Genomic DNA, 24,745 nt, shown 5'->3' on the forward strand with positions numbered 1-24,745 from the left:
TATTATGAAGAGAACAGACCCCACTGTACTCGGCAAGAGATTGGTTCGGTTAAGCTTCTGTTTAAGTAAAATTTCGGCTCTTTCATTGGGGTTTTATTTATGTTTCTAATTCCCTAATCGCTTAATTATTTAACTACTTCTTAAATAGAAATAAGTCGAAACTGGTTACTTTGTACTCTAATATCTGTAGTCTTGGGAAAGAAGTGGAAAGAAATTTTTATGACAACCGATACATAAATCGTAAATTTAAGGAAAATAAATTCTAGAGCTTTTTTCTGTACCCTGTACGTCTCATTCATTAAATTTGGTTGTAAATGATGCTGCCAAAGTAACAATTAATTTTTTAACACTACTAGAATTGTACACGTTTTTTCTGCATCCCTTTACAGATGGGACATACTAAATCGTAATATCACCGGTTTAACATTGAAATCCGTAAGTAATATAAGATGGGAGAGCAGAATAAACGCAGAATAAATATATCAAATATTTTAATGGATTTTTTTTAAACTCCTGTCAACTATACAGAACTATCATAAAAACATGCCAGTAAATTCCTATCAGTTGGGTTAAGTTATAAATCTAGTCTAGCGTGGGCAACCTTTTTTATAACATGGGCCAGAATAAATTTTACGTTTTTTTTCCGCGGGCCGTAGTAGTTAATTGACGCTTTCTTGTGACTCGTAATTTTTTTAGTCTGCAAATATGAAATAAATAAATAAAAAGTTAATTACTACATTTATTTCTCTTATCGTTTTCGAAAATTACAAAGAATTGGAAAAATAAGTATTAGATTATTAAATTGGAAAAATAACTAATTATTAAAGATCTCGCGGGCTGGATAGAAACTTTTCGCCAGCCGTAGCTGGCCCGCGGGCCGGGGGTTGTCCGCTGTTGATCTAGTCTGCTCATGATTCACATAATCAGGCGAGGGTGGCCGAATATCTAGCAGGCAGCTAACAGCCCACAACCGCTCCGGGACATAGAGTTGGACGCTTTACGCGTGTGTCGCTTCTACCAGCTAAACCGGGTGAGGTTGGTGCTCCGTAAACCGCATGTGACAATGCCTATATAATCTGGCTGATTGGAAACTGACCCGGTTTCGACACTCCTTCCGCCACTGACTTATTCGAACATACAATAGCAATCTTATCGTTTTTTTTCACACGTAGTATAGAAATTTGTAAAAGATACATAATGCAGTTATAATAAAATATTAATTTTAATTAATGCAAAGTACGTTAAAATATGAAAATTTATATTTTATAAAATACAAGGGAAGGTCATTGGAAAGTGGAATCGGCGCTTCCATCGCTTCCAATGACGGCACGCCACTGGTACCCTTATAGATGGGACATACAAAATCGTAATATCACTAGTTTAACATAAGTTTAACTTACAGATGTTAACTGGTTTAAGTACTATAAGATGGGAGAGCAGAATAAAAATATCAAATATTTTAATGGATTTTTTTAACTCCTGTCAACTATACAGAACTATCATAAAAACATACCAGTAAATTTCTATCGGTTGAGTTAAGTTATAAATCTACTTGTGATTCACTTAATGGGGTGGGGGCGGCCAAATATCTAGCAGGCAGGCAGATAACAGCCAAGAACCGGTCCTGGATAGAACCATTGGAAGCGTTATACATGTGTAGCTTCCACCAGCTAAACTGGGTGAGGTTGGTGCTCTGCAAAGCGCATGCGCGAATGAGTATAATCTAGCTGTTTGGAAGCTGACAATACAGCGCTTCCATTCCACACTAATATTTGAATATACAATAGCAATCTTATCGTTTTTTTCACATGTAGTATAGAAATTTGTAATAAGATACATAATGCAGTTATAATAAAATATTAATTTTAATTATATGAAAATAATTGCACAATATGTATTTATTTTTGGGAAAATACAAGGGAAGTGGCACTTCCACCATTTCCAATGACAGCATGCCACTGGTTGTGATTAAATTCACTAAGGCATAAAAAGAAGCTTAAAATGATACCATATAAATCTTTTACACTCAAACCTGTTTTTGTGCGGTCTTTTTTTTACGATTTTTTACACGTGCAATGTGTTTTGTGCAATTATTTTTGTGCAGTATACCAATTTGATTGAAATTCATATACCGCACACAAAAAATCGCACAAAACAGATCGCACAAAAACAGGTTTGAGTGTATTCTTTTACTTCACAACTAGGTGCATAGGTAGACACTGGGCATCTTTTAACATCGTGCTTTATTCAGGAATATCTTATGCACTGATATGCATTTTGGGCATATTCCCCTCTACTGTTGGTTACATAATAGAATATGAACATGTATTTTTCATAGTACAAAATTTTTTTATATAATGGTAAATTACATGTACCTTTTTTCCTGAATAAAGAGTGATGATAAAGATACCCAGTGTCTACCTATACACCCAGCTGTGAAGTAAAGAATATTTCATAATTGTTCTAAAACTTAATCATGCTGAAGTCATAAAGTAAACTTCATCCAATTGGTAGCTTTTTGGATCAATTTTTTAAATCTATCTATTTATTTATTAACTCAACATTGTTATCTACAGGGAGGTGCAAATACAGTTGTTATGGAAAAAACATACAGGGAGAAAATAGGAAGAAAAAACATTTATTTTTATGTACAAATTAAATCACAAGGAATGCGAAACTGAGTTTAAAAAATAATAATAATGAACACAACATTTGTATTTCTCAGATTCTCAACTGTATACTTATTTTTGCTGGCCCCCCTGTATGTTTGGAAATTCCTGTGTAAAAGATTGACTTTAAATACTGAGTGATAAAGAATTGATATGAAGAGCTTAGCTACCTGCTCATGTATGCTATTGTCTACTCTAGTTAGTGTGTTGTGATTAATGTAATTCTTGAATATGCATGTTTCTAAAAATTAAGTTTTGCATCATTTTGTTGGCTTAGAATCTCTTCTAATAAAATGTGTAATTTTTCAATTTGTGCATAATTTATCTGTTTAATACATAAAATATAGGATTTTCCTTTCCATTTCATAATATTCTACTTCAGTTAAATATTTAATAGCTGACTTGATGATGACAATTTAAGTTTGTGAAGGTTGTGGTAATTTTTAAACAATGTAAGTTAAACTTAAAGGGTTTGAAGAGTCAGATGATAAAATTAATAAAAGTATCATAAGAATAATTGTAAAGTAATAGTTTGTAATCATAGCTATATCTCAAAAAATATGAAGAATTTAATTGTTGCTGATATTGGATTCTTATTTAATATTAGTGTTAAATATCTTATTTTACTGTTATCTAGGCTACTTAAGAGATTCCTCTATTTTCATATGTTTAATATTTCATCAGAGTTCAGTGGCACTCTGCTGATTTCCTCTTAGGTAAGTTATGGTATTTATTAATTTTTAATAATACCAAAATAATGAGAATGGAATCTAAAACTAAGGCTCTTCTGAAGATATATCTTATTCAATGTATAAGGGTTTTTTTTTAAATAAAATGGTAATTTTATACATAGATTATAAAGAAATCAGATTTGAGAGAAATCTAAAATTAATATAATTCATTTGAATATCATTGTAGATATTTGTCATTGATATTGAGATGACTAATTGTACATAAATCTAAATAAATCCAATATATGTTTTAATGATACTTTTCAGAATCAGTATTATATTATATTTATGTAAATTATGTAAATAAGTAATAAATTTCACTTAAATATCATATAGGGCATGAATATAGGTACTTTAATACAGTTATTCCCAACCAGGGGTACACACTTGGTGGTTTAGGGGGTACATGAAAAAGTAGTAATGGTGGTTAAACTATAAAAATATTTGGATTCTGTGTTGAGGCCTTTGGCGATGTCATGGCACTTATTGCTGTTATAATTAAAAAAAAATTATATTTTTTATTTAAATTTTGTCTTTCCTTCAATGCTTTTCAATTTAGAAAAACTTTTTTATATGTAATTGTGCAGTGCTGTATAATTGACCAAGATGCTGCTGTTTGATGAACATGCAAAATAAGACTTAGAGGAAATGGGAAATTAAACTTAGGAAAATGGGCTGCCAAAGAATATGCAGATCAAAAAGCTTGGAAACAGCTGGTCTGACATCTAATTCAGAAACAGTTGTTGTTGTTGTGGAAGCATTTACTTCCAAACTAACATTTTTCTTATGACATTGAATTAGAGAATGGCTAATAACTTTTAATGTTTTATCTACTCTACAAAATATTAAAATCACTGTTTTTCTAACATATTATAATAGTTTGTGCAATGAATTATTTTAAAAAATATAATGTTGATTGAAATTAAATACATAGTTTAAGATTCTCTTGAATCTTGTATGAAAGTTTTACTTATTTTATATATTAGACCAGCAGTTCCCAAAGTGTGTGCCACTGTGCCCCTGTAAGAAAGCTGCAAAATATAAAATTTTCATAATTTTACTTCCACTTTCAATTCAATGTGATAAAATGCAACATCCAGCAGACCTGATGCAAATCATTAACTCAGTAATAAAGGTGGCACGTAGAATTGCAAAATGTAAAAAGCCTCATACTATCACAGAAAAACTTATTCTACCAGCTGCTGTAGATATGGTGAACATTATGATTGGTGGGTCTGCAGCTTTCAAAAGTGCCTTTGTCCAATAACACTATATCAGTTGCAGAATACAGCACACAGCAAAGGACCTCCAATGTTCAGTTATTGGGTTGCAGCTGGATGAGGACCCAGCAAATCATAATTATTATCTATGTACAGTTTATAGATGATGATAACATTGTAGAAGACTGTTTTGTAAAAGTATCATTGTTGGTGCTCATGACTTGTTAGAGATCCTTGATATTTTTATTTCTGAAAATAATTTGGAGTGGACTAAATGCATTGGTATCTTTACTGATGGTGCTTGTTTTATGTCCAGATGTTATGGAGGATTGCAAGCACTTTTTCGAAGCAAAGACCCTGATGCACTGAGAACCCATTGTGTTATTCACAAGGAAGCACTCACATCAAAATATGAGTCCTACATTGAACCAGGCCTTAGAATATGTAGTAAATTTTATAAAAATTTGGCCATTGAAGGCAAGATTTTTCAAGAAACTATGTGAGGATGTGTGATCTGAGCACACACCTTTGTTGTACTACAGCACTTCACAATGGCTCTCTCATGGTAATGTTTTGTCTCATATGTTTGAACTGCGACAAGAAATTTATATTTAGAGGAAGACCAAAAACTTTGAAGATTTTTTGGTAAAACTAGCATACTTATGTGATATTTTTGAAAAGCTGAATGCTCTGAATCTCTCTCCCTGCAGGGAAGCAACATGCACCTTCTAAAGTCTATTTTAGAAAATTTCAGCTATTTTAAAAAAAATTAAAACTATGGAAAAGAAAAATAAATGAAGACTGAGGAAAAGAATGGTTTTCCTTGTTGCAACATTTTTACCTCCAGTGGAGTAGATTTCTCGGGATATGAAATCCACTTTTGAAGAACATTTATTACAACTTATCACCTGGTTTCAGAAATATTTTTTCAAAATGATGATCTTGAATCCTTGCAAATTTATCAATATTTATTTAATGCCAGTGCTCCATCTGAATTTACTACTGCAGAAGAGAATCTTAGAGTTGTCTTGCAACAATACATTGAAAACAAAATTTAACAGCATGGATTTAATTGAACTTTGGATATCATTAAAAGATGAATAACCCTTTTGAATGATACTGCTCAGAGAATCTTAATTTCATTTGCGACTTGTTATTTGTACAAAACTGAGTTTGTCGCTGTGATAAAAACTAAGCATTACATGAAAATCAATGTGGAGAAGGAATTGAAGGTGGCTGTGTCCAGTTTGATTCCAAGGTTTGACAAAATGTGCAGTGATCAACAGGCTCATCCATCCCACTAATTATATAATTAATTGAATTTGTTCAATTACATTTTTTTGTTACTTTAAATATATATTTTCTTTTTTATTTAACATCAATATCTTTTTAATTAAAGAATTAGGGCTATTTCTCAAATTATACTTGTTAGTTGGACATGGGGGAACCTTGAGAAAATCTGAATTTAGCAAGGGTGCTGAGAATCAAAAAAAGCTCGGGAACTGCTGTATTAGACATTTTGTAGATTTTTCTTAATTTCAATTTTGTCATCAGAAACAAGTAAGAAAATCATCTGGCAAAATATAAGGAGCATCTCTATATTTCCCTAACTTTTATTTCGTAGAAAAGTATTTAGATATTTAGCTTTATATAAGTCTCTAACAGTACATAAAGTGTATAAAGTTATACAGCAAATAACAGCTATTTTTCTCTATTTAGCTATTAAATTTAGTTTCTCATATTGTTGCATATGTAGGGTTATTTGGGATCTCTGCAGCATAATAGATCTGAGATGAACAAAGGCATTAATTTAACATTAGTTATATCCTGTTCCAGGCTATAACTATTAAGAAGTTTATTATGTGTAAAATTAAACTGGAGTTAAGGTATTGATTTAATCGAGCAGATATTTGTGGGGTGTGGATGTTGTCTATGGAAATTACTGTTGGTAGATGTGGATGCTTTCCATTCATTTCCCTAACCTCCCTGTAACACATCAACATGAGTTCACTTAAATCATACATATCCTTGATTACTTATCCAATTGAACTGTGTGATGGCAGTTTAATTGGGTAAGTAATCAAGCATATGTATGATATGCCAAAAAAAAAAAGAAAGGGAACATCTTTGCCACTTCACTCAATATGCATAATATGCTTCTGGTAGGTTGCATAGCTCATAAATGATGCACCAGGGAGCATAAGTACCTGCACATAAATGTTCCTCTGAGATCTATTGTGCTACAGAATTTCATAGTGCATGTGTATATATATATATATATATATAAATATATATATTTATTTATTTTACTTTGAAAAAGACAGTTCAAAATATAAAAAGAAACAATTTAAATATTTCAATATTTGCTATAGTGATGAAATATCATAGGCTAAGTTGTCTAAAATTGAAATTACAGCTTTATGTATATAGTATTTTTAGGGTATAAAATATAAACACGAAAACTTAACATCTGTAGCAGGTTCTATAGATGTTAGACATAGAATCTGCTTAACCTGACGCAGGCCATTGAATGTAGCCAAAATGTATGTTTCTTTAAACAGTGAATGCTGAAAATTGAGAGGAGGATGTAAATTTTCATGTTTACAAGATAGTCCCAGCTTCAGGATTTAATAAGTTCAAAAATGTAAAACTATAATTAAAGAATTTCACCTTCTATAAAAGATTAAGAATTTAAATAATTAATAAAAAAATAAAATATGAATAAAATGGTATTACTGTAATTTTTTATTAACAATCTAAAAATTGATTCTTATATTTTTATAGAAATATCATCAAATTCACCTGTCTGTTTTTAATTAGTTTCCAGTGTACAATAATCTTTCATTTAAATAAAAATGTAGATTTATACATTATGTACAGTGCTTCTATTTAAATTTGAATTTTTAATAACTATTTCTAATTACTAGATGATTCCTAATTATCAATTTTAGAAAGTTTTTTGGCATGTGTAGCCTTTATTTATTTTTAAGTAGTGGTCTTATATAATTGAAAGAATTAGGAATATTCTTTGACTTTTTTTTGTAAATCAAATTAGAGCATTCTATTCATTAACAATGTTTTGAGGACATGAAGAAAAATTTATTTTCAAGTTTTTTTGGTTTTTCCACAACATAATTAAAAAGATACCAATTCACTTTTTTATTAAAATTTTAGTACTGTGTGTGTGTGTTGAAGAGAGAGGAGAATTCAGTCATTTCTGCAAAACAATTTAACATGCTAACATACTTACAAACCTAGGTTATTGTGCATAGCTTTTTTAGTTAGTTTAGGTATTACTGGGTGTGGTCAAACAACATTACTTATAACTTATCAGGAAAAACTGCTTTTCATATCAATGCTCCTCTATTAACAATACAATCCGTACAATTCTCTAGGCCATGTACTTTTTATTAAAAGCTTAGTAAACTGGTTTTTAAAATGTGTGATGGTTAACATTTTTGTATTCTTTTACAAAACGGTTTTAGTTGATATTTGCTGTAGAGAACTTTGTTTGATAAGATGCTCTGCTACTTGTATTTTAAAGTATTTTTGACTTTGAATAATGTCATCAACCTTCATAGAAATGTTTTTAGTATGTAAATGCAAGTTACTGGCAATATATATTTTTATACAATCTTGTGAAAGTTTAAATATATGTACTGTACCTATATAATTTTGTTTGTAATAACCTTGGTTGGAAAGATTTCAGATTTAATAGCTTTTTTTATGATTTTATGATAATTTAACATCAGATTTATTTCAGTTAGTATGAAAATTGTTTTTCATAACTCACAATGGCATGGATTTTTCTAATTATATTTAATTTTTTTTAAAAATACTTTACATAAAATTATATTTAAAAAGTTATCAGCTATACTAATATATATAAAAAATTATATATTTTTGGCCCTAAAAACTTTGAATTTTGTGTTTAGTATCAATTAATGTCTTCAAATTTGAAGACATTAAATAAATATATTTGTCTATTTTATACAAAAATATTTTTAATTATTAGTTTTTGTTTAGACAATTTTTGTGTGTTTATATATACTGATCGTATAAATGAGAAAATCTTACGATAAATTCCAAAAACTTTATATATAATCTTTAAGAATATATTGTAGATGAAAATACCTCCGGGTATTAGTTTTTCCTAAAAGTTTTTTTATTAAAATTGATAATTATCAGTTTTTATATAAATTTTAATTTCAATATTTTTTTTATAAAAAAAATATATTCAAATATTAACATCATACTGGTATGTTAATGATCTTAAATTGAAATAGAACATTGAGGTATATATACTAAATTCCCAATAAAAACTGGATATTTTGTTTAATGCAGTTCATTCGAAAGTTGCAATTATTTAAGACAAGGTCACTAATTTTTTTTTCCAAATGAAGGTAATTGCAGATTTCATATGTTGTATTGATTTTTAATATAAAATTGATTCTAAAGTTATAAAAATATTTGCCATTTTCATACATCTATTGTTATTTTATCTAATTTTAAAGTTTTATTAAAAATGCTTATAGAAATATCAGTATAATTTTGATGGTTGAGCTGTATCAACTTGTTAATCCAATTTTAAAAATTTTAATGTTAATCAAATTGTTGGAATAATTTTATTTAAAATTTAATCCTATGCATAATTCAATATCTATCTATTCAAAGTAATATTTATAAATAGGCTTCTTTGGCATAGTGATAAAAGTAAAATGAAATTGCAGATGGTTATATATGAAACTGAAAATATTTGTAGTTACTAATAAAATGGTTTAAATATAATATAAATCTAGGCATTTTTAATTTTTTGTATAATTTATGAAATCATTTCATCTTGCTTAATATGAAAGATAAGTCTTAATTATTTCATAAAGTGTGTAATTAGATTTAGATTAGGCTCTTGAACCTCTTTAAAATGTAAAGCATAATCTAAAGTTATTTTATATTATGTAATGTCTGTTTGTTGATTGGTTAAAGATTATGTATATGAAATGAGTTGTTTTTTATTTTCACATTTTTTTTTTCCTGCTCTCTTCACTTTAATAATTTGATATTTGGATAGAATTATAATTTTATTCAGATTTATTAAACTCATTTATAGTTAATGCAAAGATTTGATAATTGAAAACAAAGTTGAAAGTTAAAAACTTTTAGCAGGAATCGGCTGTAACTGTGCCTGTTTATTATCCATCACCTAATGTGAGTCGACCAGCTTCACAGTTGACTGAAGAGGAACAAGTTAAAATTGCCAAAAGAATTGGTCTTATTCATCATCTTCCAACTGGTATTTATGATGGAAGCAAGAAGAACAGAGAGTAAGAGAATTTATAATATAACAAAATTTTCTTATTTAAATTTTCATTTTACTTATAAAAATTACATTGGATCAGTTTTAACAACCTGCATCTTAAATTTTAATTTACATATAACTTATTATTTTCATTATTATTTTTATTTTCTCTCACTTTTATTTTGAGTATAATTATTAGGTTTTTTTATTTAGATATTGTTTAAACTTTCAGATGCTTTTTTTTTTTTACAAAACCAAATACACATTTAAAAATTTAACTGAACTCTTGCATTTATTGGCCTAGAATAATATGTATAACATTCATATACATAAACAAGTAAAATGGCAAAGCCATTCTTGGGATGAGACTGTCTCAGAGTGTGAACAACGCATGCACAAATCTTGCACAAATCTACCTGTGCCCGTTTGTAGAAAGTCTCAGCCTTTCGTATTTTCTTTTGACCTGGTTCTTGGTTCCCGGACTACCTACAAGTCTGGTTTATTTTGTGTGTGCATGATTTGGGCACCAAATACCCTGTGCCAAATTGCAACTCCTGACATGTACAGTACTCCTTCATACCTCTAAGGTGTGCAGCCATTGACAGCAGTGCGATTTTAGAGACAGGACATAGTCTCGTCAAATATGGTTTACTGATACATTATAGGTATTTTCATTTTATATTTAATTTATAGATAAATAATATACTATGTTTTTGTTTCTAGTCTTTACTCTATTTTTCTAAATCTTTTGTCCTCCATAGATACATCAGATTATTTAAATAGCTTTTAAGTATTCAGTCGTGTGTTTCATAGGAGCACAAACAGGAGTACAATACAAGGAGTACATATTTTTTCTTAAGTATATTTACAGTAAATTACATTTTTTACTTTGATTCATTAAATTTAAATAGTCTTGTGTATTTGAAATTTTGCTGTACAAATTTTAAGACCGAATTGTCTCTTAATCTTCTAATTGCTAGGCAACAAATCTGATAAACAAACATGACTATTAAACTCGGAGCAGTATAAAAAAGATTATGGTTTCCGAATGTCCATCTCAATAGGGTTTAATTTTTGAAATTTTACTTTAACTTCTTTGTCCAAACTCAATCTGTAACATTTTTACATTTTTCTTCAATCCATATGATGTATAGCTAACTTTTTACAGAATTCTCCTCCCTCTTTTGATTTTATTTCATTGTCTTAATGGTAATTTTCCCCTATGACTTAGTCATCTCTTAATCCTCATTGCTGATATTTATTGCTATCTAATATTCTTCTTATTCAATATTATGTTCATTTTTTAATAATCAAATTACGTGTCTAAAGGATTGCTAAACATTCAAATTTGTGAATGTATTTCATACACTTATAAGACATCAAACACTTATATGGCTTTACATATATATATAAAAGAATTCACAAAGTGAATATATTTAAATGTTTTTATTCTGCTGTACATTTACTTCATTACGAATTTTTCTATATAGTAGTTTAAAAATTTTTTTAATAGTTACATTAACCTTGTAAATAAGGTGATTTTTATTCTTTTATATAGATATATTTTTTTTTCTTTATGTATGAAATACAGGTATCCCTCATAAAACAATTAGTTACATTCCAAAAAAGTGGTGTGTTATGCAAATCTGTGCTAAATGGAAAAAAGGACTAATACAAAACATAGGATTAGGTTCCAAAAGTTAACAAAAGTATACTATTATTTTTTGTTACTAAGAGAGATGTATATTATTGATTTTCTTTAATAAATATTATTTCCAATCAATAATTAACTAACAGTCATGATTAAAAGTACTGTATTATGCATTAATATTAATTTTAGTTAACAATACTTTATAAAAAGAGAACCCTCAGTTGTCTTCTAAGCTTTTTTGTTGTTGCTGATATTTCTGGTCAAGATACTCTCTCTAAATTTTTACCATAAAATTTATGCATGGCAAAATAAAAATTCTATTAACTGAAAATTTGTTCTAGCAGGTCATGTTTGTTCAGTCAAGTACTGAGCTTGCTTATACATTCATGTTTTAACTTTCCAGAATTTGTGTTCGAATACGAAATTGTTTGAGTTGGGAACAGTTAAATATCAAAATACTACTGTATTTCATTTGTATTTTTACGAATGATTACTTACCTCTGGTTAGAAAAGGGCTGAAACATTTACCCAAATATGTTTCAATAAACTTTTCTAAATACAAAGTTTAATCTATAAAAATAAAACAGTAAAAGTCTTAGTCTGAAAGCAATAGAAAATTTCAATGTTCTAAAATTTTTGGGCAAATTTGAGATAGCATGCATGCTTACTTGAATAAAAAAAATATCAAATAACAGAGTTTGTACTTAAAAACCTGAAACTTAAAATGGAGGATCTCCCCAATTTTCAAACCATGTTGTAGAAGTTCTTTATTGTACAAAGGATACCTGTAATTCAGTTTTTCCTTTTCATTTATTAAAAGCTAATTATGCAATTAAGATTTTATTATGAAATTATTTTTTTCCTCTATTAAACACAAGTTTTTAACAACAAAAATTCAAAACACTAAATAGAAAACAGATTTGCTGAATCATATCAAAATGCTCATTTATTTGGCTATGAAATTTTTGTTTTGATTTTGAATAATTTGACACTAATAATTAGACATGTTAGCATTTATTGAAAATATTAATGCTTCCAATGTGCTTTTTGACTTATGAAAAGAAAAAATAAAAATTCAAAACTGCCTGTTCATTTATTTTTTAAAGAAAAAGAAATGAATAAGCAGTTTCAAAATTTTATTTTATTCTGTTTTAATTTGTATACTCTATAGTTGAGTTTTTCATTATTTCAATATTCAAACTGAAAACATACTTAGGTATGTTTAAATAGGAAACCCTATGGCTGTTCAGTTTTTACTTCAATATAAGTAAGTGTTGATTATAAGTAAATGTTATTTTTGCCTGATAATGTACAGTACATTGGTTAATCAAATGAGATATTTAACCAAAAAAAAAAAAAAACATTTATTAAAAATTAAAATTTTAAATACTTAGGTATATCATTTAATATATTTTCAAGTCCACATTAATAAAATTACCAACAATGTATTTTAAATAAAAAAAAAAAGTGGTAGTGAATGAGGTGCTGCATCATTAAGCATTACTTGATTATGAATAGCCTTGCATATTAGATTAAAGAATATCTGTTTTTAATGTAAGAGTTTGTAATTACCAAAATTTTACCTTCAAGTTTTAACACGAACTTATTGTTTGATGAAAACCAAATGTTAAGCGAACTGTACAAGTTTGGATAATTACCCAGTTAAAGATTTTCATTTCAGTTGCTAGATAGTGTAAGGAATGAAAATGGAAATGTCACAGCAGAAGTTAGTTTTGAGTCTAGAATTCTTGTAATTCCTTTTTGCAAAGGTGATTGATGCTGAAAAGCTATAAGTTGCAGTTAATGCAAGCTTTTCATCCTGCAGGCAAAGGAAATAAGATGACTTTTGCACAGAAATGCTAGAGGAAGGTAGTGATACATTTTTGTCCTTCCTGTTTTTTTTCTGATAATGGAACTTTTCACTGATAATGAATCATCACAATGTACAAATGTGGAGCACAGAAAACACAATATTTGAGTGCCAATGGGATTCACCGAAGGTATATTTTCTGCACATGTTCTTGCCAAAGGTGTATGGACTTTTTCTGAGAGGACTAGTTAGAACTTTTATTTGTAGATGCTAGAAAACACTGATTCTTCATTTTAAACAAGAGAAACAAACTATTACTATTTAGTAAGATGGGACTTTGCTGTATTTTCTAAGTAAGTCCAGAAATTTTGGATGATGAGATGAGACCTGCTAGAGCAGATGACCTTGCTCCAAATTGTTGGCCATCCATGTCTCTGGACCTTTCACCATGTAACTTTTTTGTGGTGGGATTATATAGGTTGGGGAAAAAGAAATCCATTATTTTGTAGCTAGATGGCTGTAGTGATATATATCTCGTAAAGTGTTGATCAAACAAGTTCAGACTTGTGCTCATTGGAAAAGTGACATTCCATACTAAAAAAAAATTCTGTTACAGTTTTTTGATTGGTCGATTTAGTTGTGAGTTATGGGGTGTAAAAGATGGAAGTTACCAAAGAGAAAATTTGGTATGTTTTACAATTTTGCTTTGACAAAGGCGAAAATGCAAGCCAGGCGGCTGAAATTGTGAATGATGTTTATGATTCCGATACTGTCACAGCCAATTATGCACAATTTTAGTTTCGATTCCATTCTGGTAATTTCGATGTTAAAGATGCACCTCGCATAGGTAGGCCCGTCATTAAAAATGTCAATAGAATCATGGAAATGATTGAAATGGGCTAGCATGTTAGCAGTTGTAGCATTGCCCATGAGCTAAAGATTGACCACAGAACAGTTTTAAACTATCTGCTTAAAGCTGGATTCAAAAAGAAGCTTGATGTTTGGGTGCTACACGAATTGATGCAAAAAACATGATGGATCGAATTTCCATCTGCAAAGCCTTGGCCAAATGGAACGAAATCGACCCATTTCTTAAATGGATGGTGACTGGGGATGAGAAATGGGTCACATATGACAATATTGTGTGAAAACGAGCATGGTCAAAGTGCAGTGAAGCGGCTCAAAACGGTGGCCAAACCAGGAATAATGGCCAGGAAGGTTTTGCTGTGCATTTGGTGGGACTGTAAAGGAATCATCTACTATGAGCTGCTTCCATATGGTCAAACATTAAATTCGGACCTCTACTGTCAACAATTAAACAACTGGAAGCTAGCGATTGACCAGAAGCCGCCAGAATTGGCCAACAGGAGAGGTGTTGTTTTTCATCAGGACAACGCCAGGTCACACACGTCTATAGTGACTCGCCAGAAACTCCGGGAGCTCGGTTGGGAAGTTTTGATGCATCCACCTTATAGTCCAGACCTGGCACCAAGCAATTACCATTTTTTTTATCATTGCAAAACTTCCTTAGTGATAAAAAATTGGCATCAAGAGAAGATTGTGAAAATCGCTTAGTTGAGTTTTTTGCCAATAGGGACCAGGGCTTCTATGAGAGAGGCATTATGAAGTTACCTTTAAAATGGCAACAAATTATAAAACAAAACTGTGCATATTTGACCTAAATCGGACAATCCGAACCATGTTAAATAAAGTCTTAAAATAAATGTAAAAATAATGGATTTCTTTTTCCCCAACCCAAATATAATACATTTTGTCTACATGTCACCTTTGTCCAAGATCTCTGACTGTTAAAGAATTGAATTGTAGCTAGTGTGGAAAGAACAAGCAGCAATCAGTTGGAGTGAGTATTGGGAGAATCAAAATATCATTTGGATGTGGACCATTGAATACAAGGGGGAATTGTACATGGAACATTAAAGGGATTGTAATGTAAAAGATCAAACTTATGCAATTTTACTTTATTTTGATGCAAACTGTGCTTTAAATATTCAATAACCAATATTATAAGCATATATAAGTTATTCTTTTTGAATAATTCTGTATATATATATATATGACCATACTTCCATTTGGCTCTGTGGTTCCTATCTGTCATCGATTTACTCAGTTTGGAAAAATAAGATCCTCAATTAATCAATTTAAAGATAATACAAAAATTTAATCAGGATGATGATCCCTGTTAGCAATGACCCAGTATCAGCATTTGACCAGCTATTTGAAAGTGAAGCAATTTTTTAATATAGCTTTCTGTCCAAGCAGCATTTGATCATCAAGATGATTTTTCAGATACTGAAACAGGTAAAAATCTCTCCCTTTTCTTTTCTTTTGAAGACACAATGTAGTGACGTAAACTTAAACACTGGGCGAATTTTTCATCCTTTTTATTCGGTTGGAACGCTTTTTTATTACATAACGCGTTTCGGGCCGATGCCCCTCTTCAGCCAACTAAACATTAAAAAGTGAGAGATGACTATATACAAATATTTAAAATAAATATCGTGACAGTATACATAATTAGTTTTTTAGAGGTTGTTACCTTCTAAATCCTGGTAAGAGCTTGTATACCGTTAAAAGCTGGTCCGTACCTCATTCGGTAGTTTAGACGGATGTAATAGTCCAAGGGTACGAATCTTGATAAAAATTCCATAAAAAAGGAAGGTTTAGTATCAGTCTGTAGAAGTATACGGGGTTATTCTTTCACAAATCATATTCGTGAACGACCAGACATATGCAAATTAAAAATAGATCGTGCTCCGCAGTTGAGGTGGAGGAGTACGAGCTCAGTGTTAGACAACACACCGGAAGACGAATCTCAGGTATGGTTTCACGAATATGATTTGTGAAAGAATAACCCCGTATACTTCTACAGACTGATACTAAACCTTCCTTTTTTATGGAATTTTTATCAAGATTCGTACCCTTGGACTATTACATCCGTCTAAACTACCGAATGAGGTACGGACCAGCTTTTAACGGTATACAAGCTCTTACCAGGATTTAGAAGGTAACAACCTCTAAAAAACTAATTATGTATACTGTCACGATATTTATTTTAAATATTTGTATATAGTCATCTCTCACTTTTTAATGTTTAGTTGGCTGAAGAGGGGCATCGGCCCGAAACGCGTTATGTAATAAAAAAGCGTTCCAACCGAATAAAAAGGATGAAAAATTCGCCCAGTGTTTAAGTTTACGTCACTACATTGTGTCTTCGAAAAGAAAAGAAACGAAAATACAAAACACGGTTTCCTCAAGATAGAGGTAAAAATCTGATATGATACAAGGTTTGACAAATACATTGGGTGAATAAGTTCCCAGACCAGCTAATGCAGGTGGCAAATTGTCTTCCTACTGGTTTAGCATTATCTAGATAGGACAAAATTCCCTTCTGGTTGACTAATGCTAAGCAAGTTTCAGCAATTCTTGCAGCTAGGTTATCAAGCATATTGCAGTAGCTGTCACTGTCAATTGTTTTGCCCAACATCATGTAATGACAACAAATGATACCTTGACAATCACATAACATACATAGCAGCACTTGTTGCTTGAAGCTCATGTAAACTTTGTGGGTGTTTACCATGCAAATCATTGACTGAGCAAAGCTCAGTTTAGAAAATCTTTGATTAGACCATCCTCAGTGGTATGCTGCCTCACCAGATCATCAATCTCCTGTGTTTGTCCAGAATGTGACTTGTCTTTCAGTAATTGCAAAGTATTACTGATCTTTTACAGACTTTTTTTCTCATTGTTGAACTTTCTTTTGAACAAAGGATGAATGTTGGATCAATTGAAAATTAAGTTTAACAATTGAAATTGTTTAAGAAATTTTTTAAAAATTTTCTGCATAATTCATTAAAAATAATATCCATTGTATACAATATAATAATGTTAATCTAAGTACTACTATATTTTTATGTAAATTAAAATAGGAAAAGTACTAATTGACAAAAATAAAGTCAGTTAATAGTTTATAATAGCATGCCTTTTTTATTAAGTCTCAATTATCAGTATTACTCACTCATCCAAAATTCATTGTTCATTATTCAGAAAATATACTGTATAAATATATAATTACCAGTGCTGGGATCAGAAATCCCAGTGGACTGGAAATCTATTGGTATTTTCCTGCATGGGTTTGAATCCTCAATTGCACACTCAAACTGCCAACCCCATGACAATTGTCAGAGGTGAACAGTACCTTCAAAGGAGAAAATTCAAAAACCTGAACACCTTTTCTTCAGGAAGTTAAACATGAACGTTTATGTAATTAACATGACATTCAGTCACTTGCAATTCATTAAGGAAAACACTCTTAATTCTGAGTGTTAGGCAGGGCCGGCCTTCTCGATAAAGGGGCCCGGGTGCAAGAAACTATTTGGGTCCAAATGTTTTTCTAAAATAAAAAAATTTACAAACACGAACATATATTAATGCATGTTTATTTAAAGCGTGATTTTGTTCTTGCTAATACATTAATTACTTCAGAAAAATTACTAAAAATACTGCATTCTTGATAATGTTGGGGCCCCCTCAATCGCGGGGCCCCGGTGCGTAGCATCCGCCGCACCCCCCCGATGGCCGGCCCTGGTGTTAGGAAATGTTTTGTTAAAACAAGATTGTCTCTTCATCTACTGTTTCTTGATCACTTGGGTTTCTACTCTGGATAACTAATTCCATATCACCATTATGCTTCTAGAACACTCAAAGAAAAAATCAAACAAGTCTATTCTTCATTTAAACAATATTTCCAAAATTGTTCAAAAAGCATACATTTGAATCAAATGCATGTCTCATTCTTTATTTGAAGCCTTCATTTTAAAACTCAATGCAACTTAGTTTGTTGGTCATATAATCCTGTATAAAAAAAAATTGATTACCGACACCTGGTATCAGACAGAATTTCAATTTTGAGTTAATAGTATCGATGATAGTGTGCTTCTTTTTTAAGCCTTGATTATTATAAAACTCAACTGATTTTACTTGATTTTTGTCAGTTATACTTTTAAGGTAACTACATCAACAACGAATAACTTTATAGAAAAATTTTTTCCTTATTCTATCAAACAGTATAACAAACTTGTTTAGTTGGAGTAATAAAAAGTTTTTATATTTTAATTCTTTCAAAATAATTCTATTGTAGACTTATTGCTCTTGAATTTTTAGATAATTTGTAATGTCCAGAGGGTATAATTAAAAGTACAGAAGTAACTTTCAATAAATTTTTATTGAATGAGTTTTGTCACAATTTATCAATAAAGATAATTCAATTCATCTAATCTGGATGATTACTTCTTAATGTAAAAAGTTTTTATTTTTCAGATGTGTTATTTGTATGGGCGAGTTCATAATAGGTGATCCTGTACGTTTCTTGCCATGCATGCATATCTATCACACTGACTGCATTGACGATTGGCTGATGAGATCATTTATATGTCCATCCTGTATGGAACCTGTGGATGCTGCTCTTTTAGCCACTTACCAAAACAACTGATGAGTAAAATTATAAAAGTGATATTAAAAATATCAATCATTTTAGAGTGAATTCAAGTTTAGTGTGCATGAAGAAACAACTGCTGGCCAGTTAAGTTTTTTGAGTATTGAAACATTGATGAATTTATTTCTTAGGAGGTTGAAACACATTATGTACAGTAATTGTAAAAGATGACTTGAATAAGGAAAAAAGATAGGCATTTGCTTCAAGTATTATTGTGTGGATAAATATGAACATATTTCAAACGTAAACAAGGAATGATCACAGTTGGTTGTCTACAATAGAAATTGGAACAGTTACTGTTGCAGTAAAAATGAGGTATATAGTATCTTAATTTCAATTTTTAAATTATGTACATTTAAGAGGACAATTTCCTTGTGGAAGAAACTGTTAATGTATAGATAAAATACTTCAACGGATACAGTTAAAGAACCTAAAAGCCATTTAAATGATGCAAAGATCTGATATTAGGAGAAAAATATATTCTTGCTCTGGATAGACATAAACTCATGCTGCTATCTTATATCCCATTTTCTTCTTATTCAAGCATTGCTAAATATGTTTCAAAATAGATTCCTATTAAATCAATATCCTACCCTGTATTGGAATGTTAAAAAAAAATGAAATGTTTTTGCATTGTTGGAGTGACCATGCAAAATTGCTGTTAGTTCTCATAATTTTTAAAATACCTGTAAAAAGAAAATGATTTTAAGTTATTTCCATACTGTTTAATATAATGTAAATATCAAAAATATGTAAATTATTTGTACCTGAAATTATTAGAATTGATATAGTTCTTCCAAATTATATATGTATAAATTTTTCCATTTGTTAAATCCATAAGAGAAAAAGTTAAAGAATCTTACAATAGATTATCTTTGATAAATTCATAAATAATTTTGGTCACAACAAAAATTTAGCTACAATGGTAATTCAAAATATACAGTTTGTTTTGCAATTGAATTATATATTTCTGATACTGTTTAATCTATAAATTTTTATGGGGGAAAAATGCCGTGTTCTCAAAAATCAATATCTGGTGCTAAGATGAGATTGCACTGCTAAACTACTAATTTGTCATAATATAAATAATATATTAAATTATAAGTAAAAGGGATGTGCAATGAGAGAGAGTTTTGTGACTATGATACTTAGAATTTTAATTGGTAGGCAGCTGTTTGTTTTAAGGACAGAATGCTATTTTTTTCATGCATTTTACTTTATTCCTGTGACGTAGTTTAGTTAAACGTATTTTAAACTTTTCTGCAAATTTTAATCCCTAATAATTATTATGTAAGGTTATTTTTAATGTATATTATTCTATTTAAATTTATTTTAATAGTTACACATTGCAACAGATGCCAATGAACTTTTATACATATCTTTGAAATTCTGTATAGTGTGTATCCATAATTTGGAAAAGCTTTGTATAGAGAAAATGTTTCTTTCAAGCAAATAATTTTGTATTTTCTCTGTTTAAAAGTGATGTTAATCTTCAAAAAAAATTATATATTTAAAAAAAATGATATAATAGAAGTACAATTTGCAGTATTCGAGTTAGCTGTATAATAAAATAAAAAAAATAATTTAACAAGTTTGCATTAATAAAATGCTGCTTACTGTGTAAGACAATTTTTATATAGATAGTCACATTGCATTAGTGAATCTAGTATTTTGTGACAATCTTAAATGTCCAGTTTGTTCATCCAAATTTATTTTAAAATATGTGCAGATAAATTCTATGTTTGTGCTTCATAACAACAGAGTATTTTTAAGAAAAATTCTTATTTGCATTTGGTATATTTCAGACTATTCTGTCCTGTTTAAATCTGTGTAATTTGATTTATTAAATTCTTTTTGTTTTAATTAAATGTACCACAACTGTGATGAATATACATGTAGAACACCTGGTTAAAGGTGAGAGAATATGTATCTTTTCTGTATGTAGCCATAAAATTGTATAAACAAATCCAAATACAGACAAAAAATAAAAATAATTAACTATCTTTTGTATGTGTGTATTGTGTTTGATTATAGTGGGTTTTTTTTAATGTTACACTTAAAGTATATCAATTTATCTACCTAAAGCATATAACCAATTGTGACTAAACTGCAGCTCCTCTGTGTTTTAATTATTATAATTAAATATATGGGAATCCATTATATAAAATTTCAAGAGGATGCAACACTCATATTTTTGACAGATGATATATGGCTCCCGTTGTGAGGCATATACAGTATTGAGATTACAGAAAAGAATTAAACCAGTTTGTGAAAAATTCAGTGGCTAATTAAAACTATACAAATCTATCAAAAACAGTTACCAAATAAAATTGATTCTCTATTTTATCAAAAAACAAATGCAATTTTAATAAGTAATAAAATTTTATTTCTTTTTAAATATGTATACATATACACACTTCTATATTGGCCAGTTCTGTGTATAGTTACATATGTGATTGTTTTAAATCATTTTAAATGAATAAAATGATGAAAAAAGGTAAGATATACTGATTCATGTTGTCTGGATCTTTCACCACATTTGTTTTTACTCTTACATACATTGATTATATTTCTAATTGTGTATTTATACTCCAGTATCTGAATTCCCTCTATAACAAATATTCTTTTGTATCCCATTATAATAGCCAAATTGAAGAATCTGTTATGAATTAATTCAAAGTGCATTTGTGAAAAATATCATAGTTGCCCCCTACTTCTCACTTGCTGTATCCAGCATCTTTTTTTTTTTTCATTATATCCTGTAATTGTACAGTGTGCAATGAAATTTTGTTTAAAAGAAACCAATAGTTCAGTAAGTTTAATAAGACTAAACTTGTATGTTCTGTTTATACAGTAATAATTTAATATAAAATATGTACAATATATATATATATACATTGCTGTACTATTTTTCATAAACCTGCAAAATGTATTTATAAAAAAAAAATTGTACAGTACCACCAGATGGATTGTTCATTGTTACTGTTACAAATATATCCTTTAATAGACTCACTAAATGCTTATAATTGTAATGCTTAATACAGTGTGCTAAATTCTAAAAATGTGATTTATACAGTGTCTTTAATGTCATTTAGAGAAATAGGTCCATCTGAACCCACCCCTACTAGGAACAAGTTAAAAGAATTGATTGTATTTGACAAAATCTATATTTAGGAATGCATCAGATTTTAGATAACAGGTATGGCTGTAGAGGAGAAATGTTACTTATATTTAAGACATGTATAATTTTATTAATGGGTGTACTTTGTATAAATTTCTGAAGGTAATGAATAACTTTATACTCTTCTCTTTTAATTTTGTGAAATCAGATTTATATTGCTAGATACAGGATTGGCATGCTCCGAGAAGTCATTGTCAAGTTTGGCGAGTTAGCATTTTAACATTAACTACAAAGCCAATAACATTTAAAAAAAATGATTAGAAAAAATATAAATAGGAAAGATGATAGATGCTTTTTCAAATTTATTTGAAGATTAAATGGTTTTTGAATTTTTTTGAAGTCATTCTATTTCATTTTCTGTTTTTAACAAAAAGTATGCATCATCCTAATGTTTGTATTCTTTACAAAATGATCAATGATTTATACCCTTCGTGTATTCAAACTGTTTTGCAAATTTTTTAATTTTTTCACTAAAGGTATAATTTGGATAAACTACCAAGAAAACATTGTTTTTATTGCTTAGAAAATTTAAAGAAATAGTTATTTAAATATAATACTAAAGCATGAAGATTTAGATTTATTGAAAGTTTGAAGACCACCGAATTAGTGGAGCAAGAATAATCGTGAATAAATAATACTACTGGAAAAGTTAATTTTGTATAAGTCAACCTTTTCAGTACAGTGGTGCATTATCCTATGGGCAAAATCTTCCATAAAATCATTACTGTAGTAAGAATAAAATTTAAATTTGTCCCCCTATTGTGAGGAACCATAGATAACCAGTGTGGCCCTTAAATCTACCAGTGCAGAACTTAAAAACACTGCACTTAAAAAAAGAATGAGGATACAGGGATTTCCCCAAGAAAAATATCAAGTCAAAACTGTACATAAAGCTATAACGTCCCACTGTTTCAATAAGCATCATGCCAAAACCCTGAAGATACTTGGATCACCTTGGAGCTGATGAATGCAAATTTTTGTTAGAAATTTGAGGGACAGCAAAACATGAATTAACTAGCAGATAGGCCCGGCGTTGCTCGGGCAAAAGTAACGATAGCGAAGATTAAGATTATTACGTTATAGTCAACCTTTTCACAGAATGCAAGAATTGGGTTTCCCTGTTTCCAGGCTAATTACAGAATTTTTAGATAGGTCTAAAAATATGTTCAATTTTCTGCAAAAACGAAAAAACTGCATCTGCCTCTTGCACGTCACTTTCTCGTAACACTTCTATCATTGATGGAAGCGTTAAGCCTTAATCCTGTCCCTCTCCCCCGTGGGGAGGAATTTCGAAAAATCCCTTCTTAGGGTGAATTCTTGTGATGTACCCTAACTGTGTACCAAATTTCAACTCTGCACTGATTATTATTATTATTATCAACTCGTCTCGATTATATATATAGATAGGATTAAAAATCAAATCTAAGATATTCCAGATAGAAAAATTATTTATTTTAAGGAGACAAAACTCTCCTATCCTCCCCTGTAACAAGTTGATTCTTAAATACAATAAATTTGTTATTATATAAAAGTCTTAAAAACATTTTAAAATCAAAGTACACACAATTTTGAGGTTGCTCGGCCGTAAGCACAACCAAGGATCAACAGGCTCTAAAAATTGAGTATTGATTCGTGGTTGTAGATACGGGTATTAGCGTTATAAACATCCTGAGCAGAGACGAATCATTTTCAACTGCTGTACCAGCTACTGGCTGTAACAAATAAAAGCATCGATTATATTCGTTGCTCTCTTCAATATGCAAATACCTTGGTCACGTTAGCTTCCCATTACCAATGTAATGATTTTATTTTCCATTAATTAATTTTCCAGGTCTTATCACTTTAGAAATTTCCCTCCCCAAACATATTAAAAAGGAATTTTAAGTTTACAGCGTTAAAATTTACATGAATTTAGAATTCAAAATAGAAAACCACGTAAAAATTTAAGTTAAAATTATATTTAAATTAAATTTTCCCTCCGAATAAGCCTCGAAACTTCTATATTTGAATACAAAGCTAATTAAAGGTTGAATGTATTACTCACATCCGGTAAACGATGATAAAGCGTTTACTGACCCTCAATGTTGCAGTGTTTCACATTTATTTAAACGATTCAATGACACTTAAGTAATTTAAACAAAAAGCAATTAAAAAGGAATCGTTCTCGAGTGACTTCTGGTAGGCGAAGATGATCTCTGTGGGAGAATTAATTAGCGTAAGTTCTAAAAGCGGTCTTTCGGGAACAAACGAATTACAAACGTTAACACACAATATAATACATATAAACGAAACATGAATCGGAACGTGTAACTTCTAATTTATTCTAAAAAATATCCAGCAGCGAGTTGCGTAACTTTCCCGGCGAAAAAAGAAGCGCAGTTACAATTGTATACGGCGCTGTTATGAGATTTTATTAACTTTTTATAATATAAAATAGTAAAATGCTTAATTTTGATGGTACAGATGAGTTTTATAATAAATTGTAAATTCTAACGACGAGTAAAACCATTAAATCCGACTCCACTCCAGGAGGGTGATCACGTATCATCTCTCCATCCGCTCGACCTTTCACGACCAAAATTTATCAGCATCGGTGCTTCCTATATATAGTCCACTAGTGGCCGAGTGGATGAAATCAGTTGGTCGTGGGTTCGCGCCTTGCCAACGGGCTC

The 24,745-nt window shown here is 29.9% G+C and overlaps 1 protein-coding gene across 2 annotated transcripts in view; it reads left to right on the forward strand.

Annotated features, from left to right (window-relative positions):
* LOC136981880 (RING finger protein 11-like) overlaps positions 1 to 20,898 on the forward strand; it is a 35,043-nt gene extending 14,145 nt beyond the window's left edge. Inside the window, exons 2-3 of one of the 2 annotated variants that reach the window (XM_067278255.1) lie at positions 9,784 to 9,941; positions 18,718 to 20,898. In XM_067278255.1, coding sequence (XP_067134356.1) covers positions 9,784 to 9,941; positions 18,718 to 18,889 — 330 coding nt within the window. In that variant the 3' untranslated portion in view covers positions 18,890 to 20,898. Of the gene's footprint in view, positions 1 to 9,780; positions 9,942 to 18,717 lie in introns of both variants that reach the window. The other variant, XM_067278254.1, reaches the window with a different exon arrangement.
* Positions 20,899 to 24,745: the final 3,847 nt, after the last annotated feature.

Source organism: Centruroides vittatus, unplaced genomic scaffold, assembly GCF_030686945.1.
Source record: "Centruroides vittatus isolate TY-2023 unplaced genomic scaffold, ASM3068694v2 contig_799, whole genome shotgun sequence".
Taxonomy (NCBI): Eukaryota; Metazoa; Arthropoda; class Arachnida; order Scorpiones; family Buthidae; genus Centruroides; species Centruroides vittatus.